Raw genomic sequence first — 19,345 nt, 5'->3', positions numbered from 1 at the left:
GTTACAGTGCGCTTGTGCGGTAACCTTAATTTTTAATACATTTTGGAATAATAATAATAATAATACTTTACAAGTTTTAAAAAATCGCGATTAATTTGTAGTGATTAATGTTAAAAAAAATCATTTTAAATAATAAAAATGAAAAAAATAACCTAGGTTATGAAAAAGCGCAAACCGGAACCCAGAAGTAAACTACAGGAAGTGACGTATCCATGGCGCCAATTGTGAGATTGTTTTGGAGTTTCCTTTGAGAGAGAGCCGCGATTATAAATAAGGAGTTTATTTCTCGACCATTTCTGCGAATTATATATAAGTATAATGTTTGGGTGTTTTCAGGTGTAATAGTTTGTAATGAGAGCGTTAGGTCTGGTAAACACGGTCGGTGTGGTTTATTTGAGTGTTTTCTTGTTCCGGTGAGTCTGACTCTCAGCCCGGGTGTCAATCAGCGGAGATCCGTGTGGATCATCAGTCAGTCCGTCAGTCAGTCATGTGGAATAACGTGGAGCTGCTGTTGAACGAGGACACCAACACGGTGCGGCTGAGCGGCGAGCAGGAGCCCGGCAGCGCCCTCTACCAGGTGGACACTCTGCTCAGGATCTCCGCCTCGGACCAGGTGACCAGATTGCAATTCATTCATGTGTTGAGAATTAAGGTTACTGCACAAGCGCACTGTAACAACACTGGCGCCCTCTAGTGTCTGAAATCATGAAGTGCATTTTGTGTTTTTGACTAAGAAACAAACCACATCAGTTACATCTCACAATTATTTTCTGTCTGTCTGTCACTGTCTGTCTGTCACTGTCTGTCTCTGTCTGTCTGTCTTCCTGTCTGTCTCTGTCTGTATACTTCCCTAATCTGTGAAAGAAAAACTTGTTAAAAGTTTTTTATCTTGAGTTTACCACAACTGGAATCCCTCAAGGGGCGTTCAAGTCAAACTGGGACTGATGATTTCTTATGATTTAAGGTGTGATTTCTCACCCGATTGACATTTACAGAAGACTTTGAGTACAGACGTCTCAACCGAGACGACTCGAAGCCCACGCCTGCCATCTTTGTGAACGTTCAGCAATTGGAACGTCTCATCTACTGTATGAAAACTGGTGGATAAATGTGTCACCAGGTTGCAGAACTAGCCTGGGAGTTATTGTTAAATCCCCGGTACCGTCCTGGTCTCACTCCAAGACATTTCCACATGTTTGTGCCATTAAAGGAGTTCCTGGCAGGCCAGTGTTTTAGAGGCAGAACTTTCTGCCTTGATGGTGTCCAAGCACTAGTGAAACACTGGGATGAGTTTAATAGTGTAGCAGCGGATTAGATCGAGACATACAGGGAGTTTTTACTCTAACAAATGTGGTGCAATCAAAAGTCCCAGTTTGACTTGAACACCCTTTGCTTGTTGCAGGGTCTCTGTAAACATCCTGCTGGATGTCATTAATAATATTATACTGTACAATCTTCACTACATATGTATTTATACAGTATATGATAAATTAATGTAAAAGTGTCACCGCATTAATCAGCCCTTAAACAACCAAAAAAAGATGATGAAAACTAAAGGCCAAATTTACCGCAGAGACTTTACTCTCGTACGTTTATAAAATAAAAAAAAAAGAAGATAAAAAACAGATCGAGTCTTTCTTATATTTTCGAGAACAACTTATTTTTTATTTTATTTATAAAATCTTCACTGTTGTCAGTGTTTATTATATTATATTGGTATTTTGCGTATATGATTTCATACCTTTCATGACCAGTTATATGAGTGTTCCTAATAAAGTGGTCATTGAAAGTGATTTTTGTAAAGTAAAAAAATCTTAATTTAAGGTTTAATGATGTGACGCGAATTAAGCAGCATGTTGCTGTAGGAAATTAGTACGGCTGAACAATTTGTAAAAAAAAAAAGAAAAGAAATTGCATTGCGATTTAAACTGCGATATTCAACCATTAAACCATTAAATTAACAAATGATCTAATAACAGTAGGAGGATGTTTGGCAATATTTATTCATCAGCATTATTTAGTAGTATCCTGCTTTTTAACCAGTTCATCTAACATCACAACAAAACCTTCCTAGGTGAATACATATTTAACACTTTTTATTTTATTTTATTGATTTCTTTATTCATTTAGGTTCCACCTAACTCCAGGATCTACGCCTTCAATAACGCAAATTGCTGCGTGGTTGTGGCCGACCGCACCGTGGTCCTCTTGGACTCCAGTTTCCAGACTGTCCTGAATCACCTGTATTTTGGTAAACACGCCTCCACCGTCACACCGTCACCACCACGTCCGAAAACCAGGACAGGAACCTGGAAAATAATTTTTAGACATGTGATAGAGTTGAGATTATGTTTCAGACTGTATAGAGACGTCTGTCTTCAGTATAAATCATGCGAAGTGGATTAAATGTATGTGTGTGTTGTGTTGTGCAGATACGTTAGTGGATGCTGTGAGTGTTTGTCCTCAGGGACAGTTTTTGTTCGTCGGTGAGAGAAACGGCAAGCTCCATATCATATACGTCCCCTTGAAGAAGACCATCCTGAGTAAAGTAAGTGTGTCGTCTTCGGTGGGTTCGTCCACTCAAAGCATTCAGCGTTTTTGGATGCTTTACTATGAATGCAAACGCGTGTGGTTTAATAGTTGAATAGCTGTTTGATGGCGCGTGACGATTCTTTCCAGGCTCTACAGCAGCAAACATCGGATGATCATGAAACGACCTACAAGAGTCTCATACTGCAGGAATCGCAGAGCTCTCCAGGTACACTGGCACATCAGTGCCGTCTGTTTCAGTAAGAAAATGAACCAACTCACCCTGATGAATTAAAACCAGCACAGATGTTCGCACTCGTGTCTTTGTGTCTACAGTAAGTCTGGCCTCAGCTTGGTTTGTCTTTAATCCTTAGGGCTATACCATCTTTTCGTCATTGTCCGCCTCGGCTTCTTGCACGTGTCCAACCTCGCGCTGGAGAAGACGCAGAAAGGTTTGTGCGAGTTTCTGCTTTTACTACGTGAATCAGTACAGCAGTGTTTCTGTTTCAGTGTTTAAGCCATCATTTTTTTTTCTCTCTCTTTTTTATGTTAAAAGCGATTGAAAACATGGACCTCAGTACGTTAAACGAGGTACGTTGTCTGAAGCGTCTCACTACGAATGGCGACTCCTTGTTGAATGCGTATAAAACTTTGCCTTCTGATTATTATTTTTTTCTGTGCAGATCCAAGGTAACATTCACATGGACTTTTGCTCCACTAAAGAGATCAGTAAAGACGGCTGTCTCTCAGCTGCGTTGGCCAGCTTTGGCAGCGAGGTCCACCTCATGATCGGGGTAATCTGAGATCTCACTTCACTAATCTGTCTGATTTCCTGTTAGGAGCGAAATAAAATTAGCTCTCTCCGTAGTGTTAATTCTGTCAGCTATTTTCAATCTTAGTCTTAGTCTCAGAATAAACGTCCCTGTTAGTTTTTATCACATTTAGTCAATCTTGTCCTAGTTTAGTAGACTAAAAGTCTGGACATTTTAGTCTAGTTTTTGTCAAAGGAACCTTTAAGTATTTTAGTCTAGTTTTAGTCAATTAAAAACCTAAGAAATCAATCCAATCTTATTTGTATAGTGATTACATTGTCGCAGCTTTTACACAATTAAAAGAAATTATGGACGTTGGTATGAAATGTGAATGTGTATAAATCAAAATGATAGTCAAGTTTTAGCAATATGATTGTTATTATTATCATTATTAATTAACCCTACAGTAGGGCTGGACGATATGGGAAATTTTTTTAATTTTGGTCGATACGATATAATTTCAATATCGATATGGACAATATAAAAAAAAGCCTCAGAAAAAACCTGCCGAGCACACACACAATGGATGTCTGCAAACTGAATTTGCAAAGTCTATAATATCTCCAGGCTCCTCCTATTAAAATTACATATATATTTTTAATATATAATATAATATATATAATAATATATTTCCATTTAAACTAGAACAGGCTGATTATTCATATAAATTAAAACAACAAACAAACTGCTTCAGCCGGATAAAGAAACAAAAATAATAAAATAAATAAAGAGTGAGCAACAACAAAAACACATTGCTTTGGCTGGAACAGCGTTGAGTGTTGATGACGCCCCATGACAGGCTCTAGAGGTTTCTAGAAAGGGGCCAATACTTTTCCATGGCACTGCACATGTAGTCAGATTGTTCCACTGGGGTGAAACTGTGCCAGGTGAAGTTATAGCACTTTCAAAATCATACTAACTTTACACTGATCTGAAGAACTTTGAATGATGAACTTATTGTTCTTTCCTTTGTTTTACAAATATGACCCAATATATGTTCAGTGATACTTTTTTATTTACGTTTTTGTTTGTGTTATATTTTTATACTAGTATGTGGTTTTAAAAATGAATCTCCACTTTAATGATCCAGTGTATTATGATGTGAGATGTGGTAAACTGCTGGATCCAGCCTCGCTGTCCCTGACCGTAATGTTAGAGCCGTCAGAGCGGAACTGGAACTTTCCTTCACACCAAAGGCAGAATCTGTTCATTTGGAGCATTTCACAGCATTAACCTCTAAAGCTTTTTTTATTTTCGTGTAACTTTCAGCTGAACCTTTTTTTCTTCCTCCTTTCCATTCATTAAAATTATTATTAATTTGCTCAAAGAAATTCACTGCATCGAGAAAGGATCAATATCTCTCCGACCGTAAATTAAAAGTGAAGGTGTCTTATTTATATTGAGGGAGGGCAATACATCCGCACGCGCAGTAATATAAACACACTGTTAGCTTTTCCGCTTTATTTGTAATGTTGCTCGCGGCAGCGTAACAGCCCGTTAATTCATGTACTTTTATTTGCTGCATTGTCAGGTTATAGTACAAACTTTCGGGTGGATCCTGCACTTAAATCCAACTAAAAACTACTGAAAAGAAAACAAAACTCAGGCTCTATATCCCAGCTTACATCTCACATTTGCGTTCACACACGACCTTATTACCCAAAATGCATCTCACATCTAAACAGCTGTCGCAAATCAACCTCTCTCTCCCGCAACAACATGCTCTTTGTCGGCGGCGTCCTTGTGATCAACGCGCTCATCCATATGAGTAGGAAAAAGATCAATATTATGGTTTCCGTCATTTTTTTATATATTTGCGTACTGACTGGGCCGGCCCACCGGAAAAAACTCCCGCTACTCCAGATGGCCAGTCCGCCACTGTATATATATATATATTCAATTGTATGTCGAAATATCGGAAATGTGTTTACAAATCATATCACTGTTATTGAAAGAAAATCTATTGCGATATATATTGATATCGAATTATTGTCCAGCCCTACCCTACAGTCAATCTAGTCTAGTCAAAACCCTTTTTTAAGGTATTTTCACAAAATATTTATCTTAACATTTAAAATGTATCTTTTTATATGATATTTTTAACTAATTATTTTTATTTTTAACCATCACAACAACTGCTGCATGTTTTTTTTAACTAGAAAACAATAGTAGCAGTATGACAGTGTTTTTTTTTTTATTATTATATATATTTTTTATATATATATAAATTTACACATGTTCCGCTGGGTCACAATCAATTGCTAACCTATTAGCAAATGTGTTTAGCAATGGTTTCATCACAACATAAATTTTCCTAGCGATTGTGTTTCCCACACTGTTTCCCCTCTGATATTACTGATATTACTAAACATCACCTTTTCTTCTCCGGTCCAATATAAAGAAAATGAGCCCAAATATCGGCTCTTCTCTTCGATCTGCTGTGATGACGAAGAGCTGAAGATGACCGAGCTTGTATTAACACTACCTCCCTGTTCAATAAATCGTGACGTTCCACATTTAAACAAATGAAGCCACTATTTGTACCGAGTGATCACTGAGACTCTGGAGCAGCCGGCAGCCTCACCTGACTGTTTCTCCTGAAGCACAGTGCGCTGTAGAGCTCTATGGAATTGCAATAACACCTGTAGTTTTTACATAAAGATCATTACTTGACTGAATTATGGGGTGTCAGTCAGTCTGGGGGTCTCACAGCACACTGTCCAGCTCAGGCGTCTGTGTTTCAGTTAGTTTGTTTTAATTTCTAGTTTATGGAAATCTTCTATTAAAGCTATGTCACACTCCCAATCATACTGTTATACTGAATATCAGCATGGCTGTGATTACATGTTAAAGTCGGGGCGCTGATATTCAGAATTACAGCATGATGTTGACTGTGATATTTGCTAAAAGGTATTGATCTCACATTGCTCAACAGCTGCGGAGTTGTTTTGGTTATGAAGTCATCTTCCATGCTGCGAGCTTAGAGGTTGCTCTAATCTAATTTCACACTGTTTTTCAACTTTGTTCAAAGGCTTGTGGAGAAAATAGTATTTCCCAATGGCGCATGGAGGTCGATCAGAGGACGCTGTCACTGGCCAATGCTCTAGACACAACTTTAATGCCAGGTACTGCTTTGTGTCAAAATATCAAGGCGTTAAGCTTGTCCTGGAGGTTGGTGTAGTAACTGGGTTTCATGTGGTGTGTGTCAGGTGTGAGGAAGATTCACGCGGTGGACGGATTGATGTATGTGCTGAACGAAGAGGTGAGGAACAAATCTAACAGATGATCAGAATTCGTTTTCTGACGGTGCATCTGTGGATCCGGATAAACCCGGTTGTTCTCTTCCCCATCCAGAACATGCTGAGTTTGTGGGACACTCGCTCACTGGTCATGCTGTGCTGTTGGCCTGATCTCCACATCCTCGACTTCCTCCTGATCACAGAAGGAGACGCGGCTTCCACTGGCAAGCAAGTGTCTGCCTCCTGGATTTGTTTGATGCAGAGATGATGTCTGGCTTTTTTTGTTTTCCTGAACTTTCTTTCTCTTAATAATCTAAACAGTTTAAAATCCAAAATATCCCAAATAAACGTTCAAGATTCAAAGAACTTCCAAAATTCCAAAAAGAAATTGCTTCGTCTTAGTTACAGTTGCTTTCCGTTGTTTCAAAAGCATAAATTGGACAACGGGAACAAGAATAACTTCATGTAATAAAAAAACATTATGTAATAAAATCTAAATATGCAAGTATTTAAAATCCAATATTTATAAACAGAAAATGATCATTTGCAAGAATTTTTTCAATTAATTTAGGAAAATCACAAAACACTAAAATATACTTCAAATATTTCCTCCAGTCTTTGCAGCTTGGAGTCTGACTGATGTGCATGTCTAATTTAATAAATTGTTATTAGCTATTGTTTATTTTATTTTTCAATTTCAGACTCAAATCCTAACTCATCATTTCAACTTTGTAAAAGTGCACATTTAAGGGGATAACAATCTGTTTAATTCCAGACAAGAAGGCACCAGCATGAAGATCATGACTCTTACTGCAGCCGAGAACAAGGTGTGTGTGTGTCAGAGTATTTTATTTTAAACGTTATAGTGTTCGGTTTCTCTTTTTTTCCTCGATATAAAATATCCTAAACTCTTAATTCACAACCCACATAGTAGTTATATTGTTCTTTATTTCTGTGTACATCAAGCGCATGAAACTAATATAAATAAATTTTACCGGTTGTGACGTCTCGTTTTTTTGGAGAATTAAATAACCAGAGTATTTGTCAGATTTTAAAGCCTTTACTAATAACTCCTTCACATCTTCACTGGTCTCAGCCTCATCTAAGGAAGCTTCTGGTTCAATCCCTTCCTACCATGGAGGTCCTTTACTCGCTCGAGGTCTCGGCCGTGTCATCACTGGTACAGAACAGCATTAGCATGGTACGTCTACAACTACCCCGACCAGGTTATAATACCTTTACATCAAACTTTAAATGTCTCAGACCATCAGAGATGTGTTTCATCTGTCTGTTTTCACTCTCGTGTTTAATCAGGACGTCATCTATTTGCTGGAAGGCGTTACAGATAATTCACTAAGGTGAGCAGGGGGATTTTTACTGTGCTTTCACTTTGTGTCTGAAAATTGTAAGTTCCTCGGGCAAAAACTTTGGAACGCTTGGACTCCTATTTGACATTGCCTGGTGGCCAGAAGTATTGAGACATAAATACATTTTTTTAGTGTATATAGTATAATGCTTAATTTTTTTTTTATACTTATTGTGCATTTGTGCACAATAGGTATATAAGACTCACTTTGTCAGACTTACGGACAAATCCGACTTATGAATGTGCTTCCAGAAAGGAACTCGTTTGTAAGTCGGGGACTTACTATACAGAGTTGAGGACATAACAGCTAAACTGACACATAATTTATACACTATAAGAAGCAGTACTGTTCGCTGTTAGTACAGTTCTTTTATTAGGATCAGTCTGAGCTACCTTATTTAGGCTAGAGAATGGACGCAAAACATAAAAAATATATATCTTGCCTATGAACAAAGCATTACATTGGAGCAGGTTTATGTTTCAAATGCAGTTGAAATTGGTTCTGTTCATAAACCTTCGTTTATATTGTATATATTTTTATTTGTATATGTGCATGGCAGTGCTGATGGATCAGGTTTGGGTTTAGTCCTGAGATGTTTCACAGAGGCTCTCCCAGAGAACAGGTATCATTTTAACTTGGTATATCAGGCTAGTTCATTTAGGATAGTCTTCCACAGTTCCACTGTAAAGTCCTCTTTTATTCCTCTCCTCTACAGGTTGAATAGACTTCTCTACAAACACAAGTTTGAAGAAGCTGAGAAATTCGCAATAGCCTTCGAGCTTGACGTTGAGGTAAAATTCTGTCAGAATTATTTAAATCATTTACACAGTTTTAGGCTCAACGCCCATTTATGAAAGAAAAACCTAAAACAGTCTCAGTTAACAAACCCTCAAATAACTAGTGATACATAACATGTCATGTGTTTTTTGCATTTTACGTCTTCTTTTCGTTTAACCCTTTTTTTGTATCTAGCTGGTGTATAAGGTGAAGTTGGACTTTGTAATGGAAAAACTAGCTTTGGTGTCACTCAACGATCAAGGTCATGAAGCGGGGACGAAACTTGTCGAGGAAGCCAAAACCAACCTGATGAAGATTATGGTACTATTTTAACATGCGTACATGGTGTTATAATAAAAAAAAGTATATAAATATTTGCATGCCTGTAAAGAAAGCAGTATATTACATGACGGACCAGTTTTTTTTATAAAAAAAAAAAAATAATAAAATGTTAGCTCCTGGGTTTGGCATGAAAACTCTTGCATGTTTTCCAGCACACTCAGTAAAACCTCCAGCAGTTTAACTTACAGTATTGTGCAAACGTCTTCGTTCGTCAACGTGCTGTAAGAAAAGATGGTTTTGAAAACGTACGTACGGCCACATTAGTTTTTTTTTTTAATTAAAAACTGATTTGAAAACTGGTCCAGTGAACTGATGAAATATGCTTTTTTTTTTTTTTTTTTTTTTTACAGGCATGCAAATATTCTTCTGCAATGTTATTTATCAATTAATTAAATAGTTATGGCCGGCACAGTAGCGTAGAGGTTAGCACTGTGGCCTCGCACCTCCATGCTCAGGGGTTTGATTGCTGTGTCAGGTCTGTGTGCATGACGTTTTCATGTTCTATGCTTGGTGGGTTTCCTTCAAGTCCTCCTTCAGTTTCCTCTCACAGTCCAAAGACGTGCAGATTAGGAGAACTGGTGTTCCCAAACCTGCCCTGTGTTTAAGATCTCCTGGAATGGGTTCCAGGCCCCCACAACTCTGTATACAGGAAAAGTGTTATAGAAGATGAATGACTAAATAAAAAGTAGTAAATGAATTTGTACATAATAAAGCAGACAGGATAAACTTGTATAACAAAATTAGTATTATAGATAATGTTGTATCTAAGACTTTTGCCCTGTTGTACTGTACTTCTTAAAGCGCGTCAATCAGGTGTCTAATAGCCCCGTCGCATGCATATCCCTCTCTTGTCCCAATCAGGACGAGCAGTATGTGGTCCAGTACTGCCTCAACGCCTTCTGGCCCACGCTCGCTACAGCTGAAGAGATGTTGAACTACGCTGCAAATCGTTTCCCATCAGCCCACATCCAGGCGGCTCTGGCCAAACTCGCCACCTTCTGCAGCCTCTACGGTTCAGACAAATTCAAGTACGTTCTGTTAACTGTCTCTTGCACGCTTGAGCTGGGATTAAATGCTGTGAGATTGTTCACAATGACGTTGTGCTTACTGTTCCTCGCTGTGCTCAGTGGTGTATCCTGGATCGAGTTCCTAAACAGCAGAGATTACCTGAAAGACATCCTCGCACTTCTAAGAGACGGGGACCTCAGCAGGGCACAGTACCTGTGGCTCCGACACGAGGTACGCCTCCACACCGACTTAGACCTGTACATTAGTGTCAACTAGAAATGTGAGAGGATTTTACACAAATAAAAAAAATAAAAAAAGACTGGGGTGGTGATGAGCCTTTCTGTGGGTTTAATACACATCTGGAAAATGAGGCTTTTGATAAGGTAACAAGTGACACTTACAAAACCTAAACTATGTTAAAGAAGAATGGAGTTCATTACCTTGAATGTTAAACAAGTCTTCCTTACTTTTATTTTTGTTTTTTGCCATGCCAGCTTCTACAGCTACATTTATGGCGAGAATCAGTTTTTTGTTACTCAATATTAAAACTAGATAAGATGTTTAAGATTAAAATTAATTTAAAGAAGAACTTTAGAACCAAATATGAATTGCTTGTTTGAAAACTTTCTTTAAAGTGTCGACAGAATAAAACAACGTGTTCCCATGAGAAAAAAAAGGATTAATCAAATAAAATATATGTTTGATGGACATAAGAGTCTTGAGAGCTGCATTTTGAAGGCTAGAGGAGTCGCTGTACCTTTTTTGCTGTTAAAAGCGATTGTTTTGAATTATTTATTTTAAAGACATGACCCAATCAGTTGTTGTGTCATAAGATCCCCATCAGTGTGTTTTCACATATTAAAGTTGAGTAAAACAATCATATGACAACAATGTACAGTGAAACCTCGGATTGCAAGTAACGCGGTTCGCGATTGTTCCGCAAGACGAGCAAAGATTCCTAATTCAATTAAATTCAATTCAATTTTATTTGTATAGCGCTTTTAGCAATTTTCATTGCCGCAAAGCAGCTTTACACAGTCAAAAGAATTATTTAAGTTAGTATGAAATGTGAATTTGTATGAATCAAAATGGTCAGTTTGTCCCTGGTGAGCAAGCCGAGGGCGACAGTGGCAAGGAAAAACTCCCTGAGATAAATTTTGACTTGTAAAACGAGCAAGTCCTGATTTACGAGTGCCGAGTATCATGTATCACGCATCTGCTTCTTGTTTTTATTACAATTTAAAATTCTAATACATAAAACCTCATTCCGCAAAACGAGCAAAAAATGTATAATAAATTGTGACTTGATAAACGAGCGAGGCTTGATATACGCGTGTCACGGAGTATCATGTGGCACGCATGGACTTCATGTTTTGAGGCTGAGCGTCATGTGATCACAACTGAACCAACAGTTTTTCTCTCTCTTGCGCTGCGGAATTGTGAGTAATTGTCTCCCCTGCTGGGTCTTAGTGCGCGTCTCCCACTGGTATAATCAACATCCGTGCATGTATGTACTGTTTACTATAACGCTGTGACCACATGTGTGTGTGTGTGTAAAACATATTTTATTTTGTGTCTGTATGCGTGTGTGTACAGCGCACATGTAAAGCCAAAGCAAGTCTTATTAAAGAGATTAAAGATCCATGTTCTTTCTCTGTATCAGTCTACCGTTTGTGTGTGTGTGTGTGTGTGTTTGTGCGCGCGACCCTTCCTACTTTCACCTTCACAGACACACACACACACACACTCTTTCTCTCTGCTCTACACAGAAACACTGCTCTGTCGCGATTTTTTTTATCAAAGGTGAAGTGCAGGTAAATTTGTTTTATTTTTGCCTTACAGCAGTGATTCCGTTAGTGTGTCGCTCAATCGAGTGTCATTACAGAGATTTCTTGTTTATTTTTCCAATAAAACAGTGTTTCGTTGTGCGCGTGTGTGTGAAAAGAGTGAAGGAAGGGTAACTGTTAAGGACGAGAAGGGGGAGAGGGGGAGCTTACTTTAGCTTCACACACGGATATACACAGCGCCTGCGTGCACAAACGGAAACACTCATCTGTCAGGATTTGTTTTTCATTTTATTTAAAGTGCAGGTTAATTTTTTTTATTTTTACTTTATATTTTGTGTTAATTATTTTTATGTATTTATTTTTTTGGGCTGTGGAATGAATAATTTGAGGTACCACAATTTGATTTGGTTTATGAGTGTTTTGGAAAACGAGCCTGCTTCTGGAGCGAATTATGCTCGTAATCCAAGGTTCCACTGTACACCTAATCATAATTATCTTATTTTTTCAGGCGGAGTTTGTGGGAGCATTTAATGAGAAATCTATGAAGGTGTTGTTGAGCTCCATCCCGTCAGACGTCCCGTCTCAGGAGCTGTACATCTGGTTAAAGGGTGTGGTGGTGCCCTTTATGTGGGGGGTGTTGCCTAAAGGACAGGTATGATGTCATGAGATGTTAATGGTGACCACTCTCTACTGTAATGTCGGTCTCATAAACTGTATCTATAGCAACAGGCCTGTATGGATTCCTGAGGTAGATTTCTATATGAGATTTTAATATTTGGATTTTTTTTGAGGCAAAAAAACAACAACAAACAATCCAAACATAGGAATTAGGAACTACACTTATTGTCTGGAAATTCAGAAAATGTTTTCCGTCCTGCAGTAATGGTGTTATTTTTATTTTATTATTAATTTAATGATTTATTTAATGCCTTTTAAAAAACGAACAAACAAGTTAAATTTAATGCAATTATATTTGTATAAAGCTTTTAACAATAGTCATTGTCACAAAGCATCTTTACACAATCAAAAGAAAATGGTCAAAGTTTATATGAAATGTGAATGTGTATGAATCGAAATGATCAGAATATCCCTGATGAGAAATCCGAGGGCCATTTAATTTTCTGGTCTGTAAGATTTTTACCTCCACCATCAATGCTTATTGCACCAGTCATCACACACACATCTGTCTGGATATTAATGATACAGAAATGTTATGAGAAACAACCTCATTGTGTTTGTGTGTGTGTGTTTGTGTGTGTGTTCAGACAATCCTGGCTAAATGGTTGGAGCTGCGAGCAAGAGATCTGGAATTAACAGAGAAGGTACAAAGTCGTCAAAGCAAATCTTATTTTAGAAACCTACATTAGAAACTTTTAAATCCAGACTGAAAGCTCACTTCTTTTTAATGGCTTTTACACATGGCTAAGACATTTTGATCTCCTTTATTTTTTTTTATTGTTTGTTTTGGTTTTATTGATGACTTATTTAATTTAGTGTTTTTATTAACTGTCACTATCTGATTTTATTTTACTTTTTACATAGTTAAGTTAAATTGTATCTGCTTTCGTTTGATGTTGTTTTAACCAGGTCGTTTTGACTTATTTTAACACTTTTAAATTGACTTATTTTAACTCTTTAGTGTTCTGTAATAAAACTTATCCTCTGTTATCTCCCTGCTTTCAGAACGGCTGGCCTCAGAACGGGTTGATGCTCGCTGAGCTCGGCCTGCCGTCCTTCTGGATGTCCACAAACCTGGTACGGTTGTTGTGTCTTTTTTGTTTGTTGTTTGTTTGTTTAGTTTTTGTTTACGTTCATTTAATAGGACATGATTCCGCAAGCTAAAAGTTAATTAATTGTCAAATTGTCAGCTGAAGAACAATTTATTTTTTATTTTTTTTATTTTTTTAGGAATTACATTAAAGATCTAGTAGGTAATAAATAGGGATGTGAATCACCAGGGACCAGAAACAGAGCTTAATAGTTCAGGAAAAAGTATAGTTACCACATAGAGCAGTGGTGTTCTCCACATGTTTTTATAACGCAATGTGTGTGATCAGTTGTAATTTGTTCTTTGCAGGTTGAGGACTGTAACACAGAGGAGGTGGAGCATCTGAAGTCATTGGTGGCAAATCTGCGCCAACTCTGTGACCTCTACTCCAAATACAACTGTCGTCTCTCCCTGTCCGACTTCGAGGTGGTACGTGAGCGAAGCATTTGTACAGCCTGTCACTACTGTAGTGTACTGTCGTTTTGTTGTTGTTTTTGTTTACATTTAAGAATCTAATTTTCTTAGGTTACCTAAAAAAACAAAAAAAACAACACAGGTTCCCGCCCCGGTCCTGAAGGTCCTACAGTCTCCTAGAGATTTAAGTGGTTTCGCTGCCCTACACACCTGATTTACTACCTGGCTGTATAACAGAGTTTGAATAGAAAATATACATGACCAATGGATTTATGTATTTATTTATTAGCTGTTGACTTCATTCAATGTGAACATTGCTGTGTTTCCAGAGATTTCGGCTCGCTTCCGGGGCAGGTCATGAGTTTAAACCCTAGCACCATTAAATGCTCAGTGCTGGGTCCTTGAGCTTGCTCAGTTTTTGTAAATAAGATCTCTTTTGTTACGACAATACTCCAGGGCTGTTTTGAAAGGGAGGAAAATTTTTTACTTGTTTTTTTTTTCGCCCCAGTTCCTTTTAGCAGACATTAGTTGGAAAAATCGAATCAGTAACATTAACAAACTAGCTAACACGTGTGTAATAATAGATTTGTTGTTAACTGGCAGAGTTTAAAACCCAGTGTGAAAAGCAAAGTTTTAATATTATTTTTTTTTTACGCCTGAAGATTGTAAGACTCTTGAAAGTAAAATTCACATCATTTAGGGAAACAATCTGTGTTATATTTAGTCAGGAATTGCGAAAGCATCAGTCAGTGCATGTGAAAATTAATACTATATGGTGTTTATACTAAATGTGAACCCATTAAGGCCCTGTTGTGAGAATACAGTTGCCGTAAACAGTTCATAAATTTTAAATCCATGTATGTAAAGATCTGTACATTGGCTTCTTAAGATTAATCATGCGATTGTTTACATAAGCGGTTGTTGTAACTAAATAACCTTCACAAACACTTGTTGCTTGTCTGCACGTGTTAATTTTGTAGGGTAGTACCCGCAGCATGGCGTTTCTGATGCTGGATAAAGTGCTGGCCCCGGAGCTGATAGCAGGTGTGGTGGAGAGCAGCGTGAGACCTTACGCCCTGGAGCACAGACTGGACCTCGATCACGTCCTGTTGGACTACATCAAGGTCCTTTTTGTTTATTTCTCATATAGACATTCTTATTTCCAGTTGCTGAAGGTTTTTTTTTATTATTATTTTTAGAAATTTTCTTTCTTCCTTAGAATACTAAATCCAGTTTACTGTTAATCAAAACATTCTTATAATAAACATACAGTTGTTCTTCCCTTATATCCTTAGTTTTTGTTTTCAAAAGGTAGTTATTTATGTGTAGGTTATTAAGGCCTGGCTCAGTCCTGACTAACTGGTTAAGACACTTTTTTCCTGATGTTAGCGCTGACCAGTTTGTTGTGATTGTTCTCAGGACTTGCTGGATTGCTGCAGTTCTCAGATCACGTCTCTGTTCACTGAGTGGGAGGCCAAAGCGGTGGCTCTGGTTCACTGTATGACTGACACTAATGTAAGAGAAGCTTGCGTATTATAAAGTTTGTGTTGAAGTAAAAATAGCTGTTTTGTTTTATTCTTTATACTTAGTTTAACAGAAACATGGTCATAGTCAGGGGTGGGCAGGATGCATGATGAATGATGAGGAGCTTGAACAATGCTTATTATATTTGATCAGCTGATGATGGACGCCGTCCTCGAGATCATGTACAAGGCCGTGGTTCCCTGGAACGACACGATAGAGAAGCTTGTCCAGCAGCATCTGGAAAAAGAGCACCCCAAGTACTCAAGACTGAATACTACAGAGAATATACAGATATAAAATGCAGATATGTTGTTTTTTTATGTGTGGAATTTACTGTTGTTGCATTTAAATCTCTTTCATCTGCCAGACAGGAGCTTTTAAAAGAGAGTTATCGATTAATGGAGATGAAGAAACTTCTGCGATGTTACGGAATTCGCAACTTAACGCTCTCGAACTCTAAAGAGACTATGGTTAGTGTTGTTTTTTTTTTTTTTTTTTCTTTTTCTTTTTTTCCTCCCCACCCAAACGGAGTGTGTGTACATGTTAATGCCCTGATACAGTCCATGATGTACATGTGTCCTACCATCAGCCAACTGTACTGTATATGTGCGTGTGTGTTTTGAGCAGGTGCTTATAAGACATATTTTAAAACAAGACGCGTCCACGTCACTGGAAGATTCCCTCAAACTGGTTGAAACCTATAAGCTCAACTCGTCTGAAATCTACTACATCTATTGCCTTCAGCTTTTGGAAAAGAACGAGGTAGTTTACCTGCGCACAGTGTTATACGTTCACCCGCTCCCTCAGCAGGCTGGGTTTTGTTTTATTTTTTATTATTATAATAATGCCTGGAATCATCCTAGATGACCCAGATGTATCAGATACCGAAGGACACAAATTTAAAAGTATTTCAGAACCTGTCAGATTTAGGGGGAAATAAATGTAGTGTATATATATACTGTATATCTATATACAGGGTTTTATAATCTGGATGTTTTTTGTATTCACAGGGGGACCGGTGTATAGCAGGGTTGAAAAAGCTGCCGCCTTCTGAGGCAGAACTGGTAATCGAGCGTCTGGCCAGCTGGGCGAGACTCCAGCTGCAGAACAAGGAGCAGATCCCTGAGGTTGTGTGCCTGATTGGCTTGTACAAGGCGTACGTAGTTCATTCTGTGCAAACTGTGAATAATAAACGATATACTTAAAGATGCTTTTGCTGTTCAGCTTAAGAAGCTGCAGATGCAAGTCGCCCAGACGATGGTGGAGGCGTTAAAGTATCTGCAGAGCATTCAGAGAGGTGATGGATTCTTTCCAGATGTTTCTGTTTTTCACAGCATTTTAAATACTAAAAAGGAAATTGCTCATTAATATGCTGAAATTTTTTTTAATATTATTATTCTCACAGATGATGCTTTAAAGATAATCTGGTGTGAAAACAACTTGAAGATGTTCACAGCCATCGCTCACTTGCAGGTACATCATTTCTCAATATATATATTTTTCTCCTTTTTAATTATGAATTAATTTTTTTTTTTGTGTGTGTGTATGTGGACCTCAGGAGGACTTTGACATTTTCCTGACCCCTGAGGAGTACGATGATCCAGCAGTGAGGAGGCAGTTCAACCTACAGCTCATCACTGCGTACGAGAACACACGAGCGTGGCGTCATTCGCAGAAGAAGAATCCGGACAAGACTAACGCTAAAGAGCCGGACAGCAAGGCCAAAGCGGCGGTCGCGAACGACCCGGATGGCAAAACCAGGACACTGTCCACCGAGGCTGGACTTCATCGTCTGGCCAGGCACCTTGAGAGGACCGAGCAGGAGCTGTGGGCCGACCTGGCAGATCGAGCTTTAGAAGCTGGGAATGTAGAGAAAGCTCTTAAAATCCTCAGGTAATAATGATGTAGCACTAAAGAGACAATTTTTTTTGTCTCCTTCTTTTGCAATTTACGTAGCAAGAAATAGACAATATAATGAACTGAATTTTAGTTTATTTAAACACGACTGGGCGAACAATTATGAAACTGGGTCACAACGGCAAAGAAATAGCACAAATACACACAATCACGTGTTTCTCTGGTTGTTTCCGACTGTTTCTATGACAAAAAAAATAATAATAATAATAAACATTTTGGAAGTTATAAAAAAAAATCATTATAAAAGTAATGATAGGTTTTGTTTTAACCTATCTAATCCAAAAACCCAAAGACAGACAGTGTTTTTTGAAGAGCATTACAACGTTGTGTCTGAGAGTTAAAGGGCACACACACAACGTCTCACAAATAATAATATATAAACTATGGAATGTTTTCAAACTGTTTAGTTGCTTTTTGTAGAAATGCATGTTGTTTGTTTGTTTGTTTAATTATTTATTTATTATTTTTAGCGAGCTCTACCAGCACCACCCTAACTCGAGCACAGGCCGAGTGCTGTTCAGCACGGCACAGCGTCTCTGTCAGATGCTGGAGGACAACGTCCCCATGGTGCTGCCTGAGAGAGTCAATCTTCCAGCTCTCATCCACAAACTGGCCTGTCAGGCCATCACCATCTGCCATGCCGGTACCTGAATATTATTAAAAAAATAATAATAATTATATATTTATATGTGTGTGTGTGTGTGTGTGTGTTTATTTTTTTAATTAATAAGTTAGATAGAATGGTAGAATAAATTAAACAGTCAGTAATGCAACAAGTAATTTTAAATAAAATACAGTATTTGGCTTATTACTCAAACTTAAATTATGAATGTATGAAAGCTTAACCAAAATATTTAATTTTCATTTTTATTTTCTAACCATAAAAACCATTCCATAAAATATCTTAAAATGACTTAAATACTTAAAATTTTAACGTTAAATATTGTAGTAATAGTAGTATTTTTAACTTTATTTGTTTCCCCATTTATCCGATACACCTTTTTCCATCAGTTTCTTAGCTCTGTTACTTAGTGAAGTTGGCGTGGACGTGCAGTATATGATAATCACCATGATCACCTTTGATTCGCTCTTTTATAGATCTGCTACTCGACTGTGTGGAATTGTGTAAAAGCACCCGAGACGCTGCTGATGTGTTCCGTCAGTGTCAGATTGATGACTACGGTTTTGTCGTGAAGGTACAGCTCCATCTGTGTGTCTGTGTCTCGTCTCTGTATATTTATTGTAGTGTTACTTAGCGCGCTCTTTATTCCGTGCAGGATGCTGTGCTGAGTGGTGAGGAAGACGCTTACACAGAGGCTAGCGTCCAGGATGTCTTTAATGAGGACGGCATCGTGCTCGACCCGGTCTCGGTGCTCCCGGTGCAGTATAAGATCACCACCAGTCTTCTGCCGCTCGCAGGTGCTTGTGTGGTGCTGCTGTATTCAGCCAGGAGAGATTATTAGGGGATTGTTTTTTACAGGCTGAAATATTAAGGCCACTTAACCTGCAGTGTATTTTATGATATTTTAGAAAGTCTGATTTACCAAGGTGATGATTTATTTATTTTATTTTTTTTATTGCTCTGTATTTCTATTTTTTTCTCGTATTGTAGGTTCGACATTTTATCCCCTGGGCTGTTCATGCTTGTCATATTGTGCTCTTCGGGAAGGTAATTTACATTTCATACCAGATTAACATTTCACATGCATTAGGATTGCTTTATTAATAATATAATACTGGTATTAATGTCGGTTCTTTTTTCACATATATAGTGTACTCCTTTTTTAAACCAAAATGTGTGTTAACTTTCTGATTCTGGATTCCCTTTTTTTTTTTTTTCATTTATCTTACCTTTTCATTC

The 19,345-nt window shown here is 37.9% G+C and overlaps 1 protein-coding gene across 1 annotated transcript in view; it reads left to right on the top strand.

The window, feature by feature from the left end:
• Positions 1–228: 228 nt before the first annotated feature.
• Positions 229–19,345, top strand: part of kntc1 (kinetochore associated 1) — a 30,773-nt gene continuing 11,656 nt past the window's right edge. Inside the window, exons 1-35 of the mRNA XM_053481391.1 lie at positions 229–613; positions 2,131–2,251; positions 2,433–2,548; positions 2,680–2,758; positions 2,904–2,981; positions 3,086–3,120; positions 3,213–3,323; positions 6,373–6,466; positions 6,551–6,603; positions 6,696–6,808; positions 7,356–7,407; positions 7,677–7,781; positions 7,895–7,938; positions 8,507–8,569; positions 8,663–8,738; positions 8,920–9,045; positions 9,928–10,094; positions 10,194–10,305; positions 12,370–12,513; positions 13,127–13,183; positions 13,545–13,616; positions 13,939–14,058; positions 15,024–15,167; positions 15,463–15,558; positions 15,721–15,824; positions 15,935–16,037; positions 16,195–16,329; positions 16,578–16,694; positions 16,792–16,864; positions 16,973–17,040; positions 17,126–17,460; positions 17,955–18,127; positions 18,583–18,680; positions 18,762–18,903; positions 19,097–19,153. Of these exons, the coding sequence (XP_053337366.1) occupies positions 488–613; positions 2,131–2,251; positions 2,433–2,548; positions 2,680–2,758; positions 2,904–2,981; positions 3,086–3,120; positions 3,213–3,323; positions 6,373–6,466; positions 6,551–6,603; positions 6,696–6,808; positions 7,356–7,407; positions 7,677–7,781; positions 7,895–7,938; positions 8,507–8,569; positions 8,663–8,738; positions 8,920–9,045; positions 9,928–10,094; positions 10,194–10,305; positions 12,370–12,513; positions 13,127–13,183; positions 13,545–13,616; positions 13,939–14,058; positions 15,024–15,167; positions 15,463–15,558; positions 15,721–15,824; positions 15,935–16,037; positions 16,195–16,329; positions 16,578–16,694; positions 16,792–16,864; positions 16,973–17,040; positions 17,126–17,460; positions 17,955–18,127; positions 18,583–18,680; positions 18,762–18,903; positions 19,097–19,153 (3,709 nt within the window). The 5' untranslated portion in view covers positions 229–487. The remainder of the gene's footprint in view (positions 614–2,130; positions 2,252–2,432; positions 2,549–2,679; positions 2,759–2,903; positions 2,982–3,085; positions 3,121–3,212; positions 3,324–6,372; positions 6,467–6,550; positions 6,604–6,695; positions 6,809–7,355; positions 7,408–7,676; positions 7,782–7,894; positions 7,939–8,506; positions 8,570–8,662; positions 8,739–8,919; positions 9,046–9,927; positions 10,095–10,193; positions 10,306–12,369; positions 12,514–13,126; positions 13,184–13,544; positions 13,617–13,938; positions 14,059–15,023; positions 15,168–15,462; positions 15,559–15,720; positions 15,825–15,934; positions 16,038–16,194; positions 16,330–16,577; positions 16,695–16,791; positions 16,865–16,972; positions 17,041–17,125; positions 17,461–17,954; positions 18,128–18,582; positions 18,681–18,761; positions 18,904–19,096; positions 19,154–19,345) is intronic.

This window comes from Clarias gariepinus, chromosome 21, assembly GCF_024256425.1.
Source record: "Clarias gariepinus isolate MV-2021 ecotype Netherlands chromosome 21, CGAR_prim_01v2, whole genome shotgun sequence".
Taxonomy (NCBI): Eukaryota; Metazoa; Chordata; class Actinopteri; order Siluriformes; family Clariidae; genus Clarias; species Clarias gariepinus.
The sequence above is the reverse complement of the archived record's forward strand: the minus strand, read 5'-3'. Positions and strand labels throughout refer to the sequence as shown.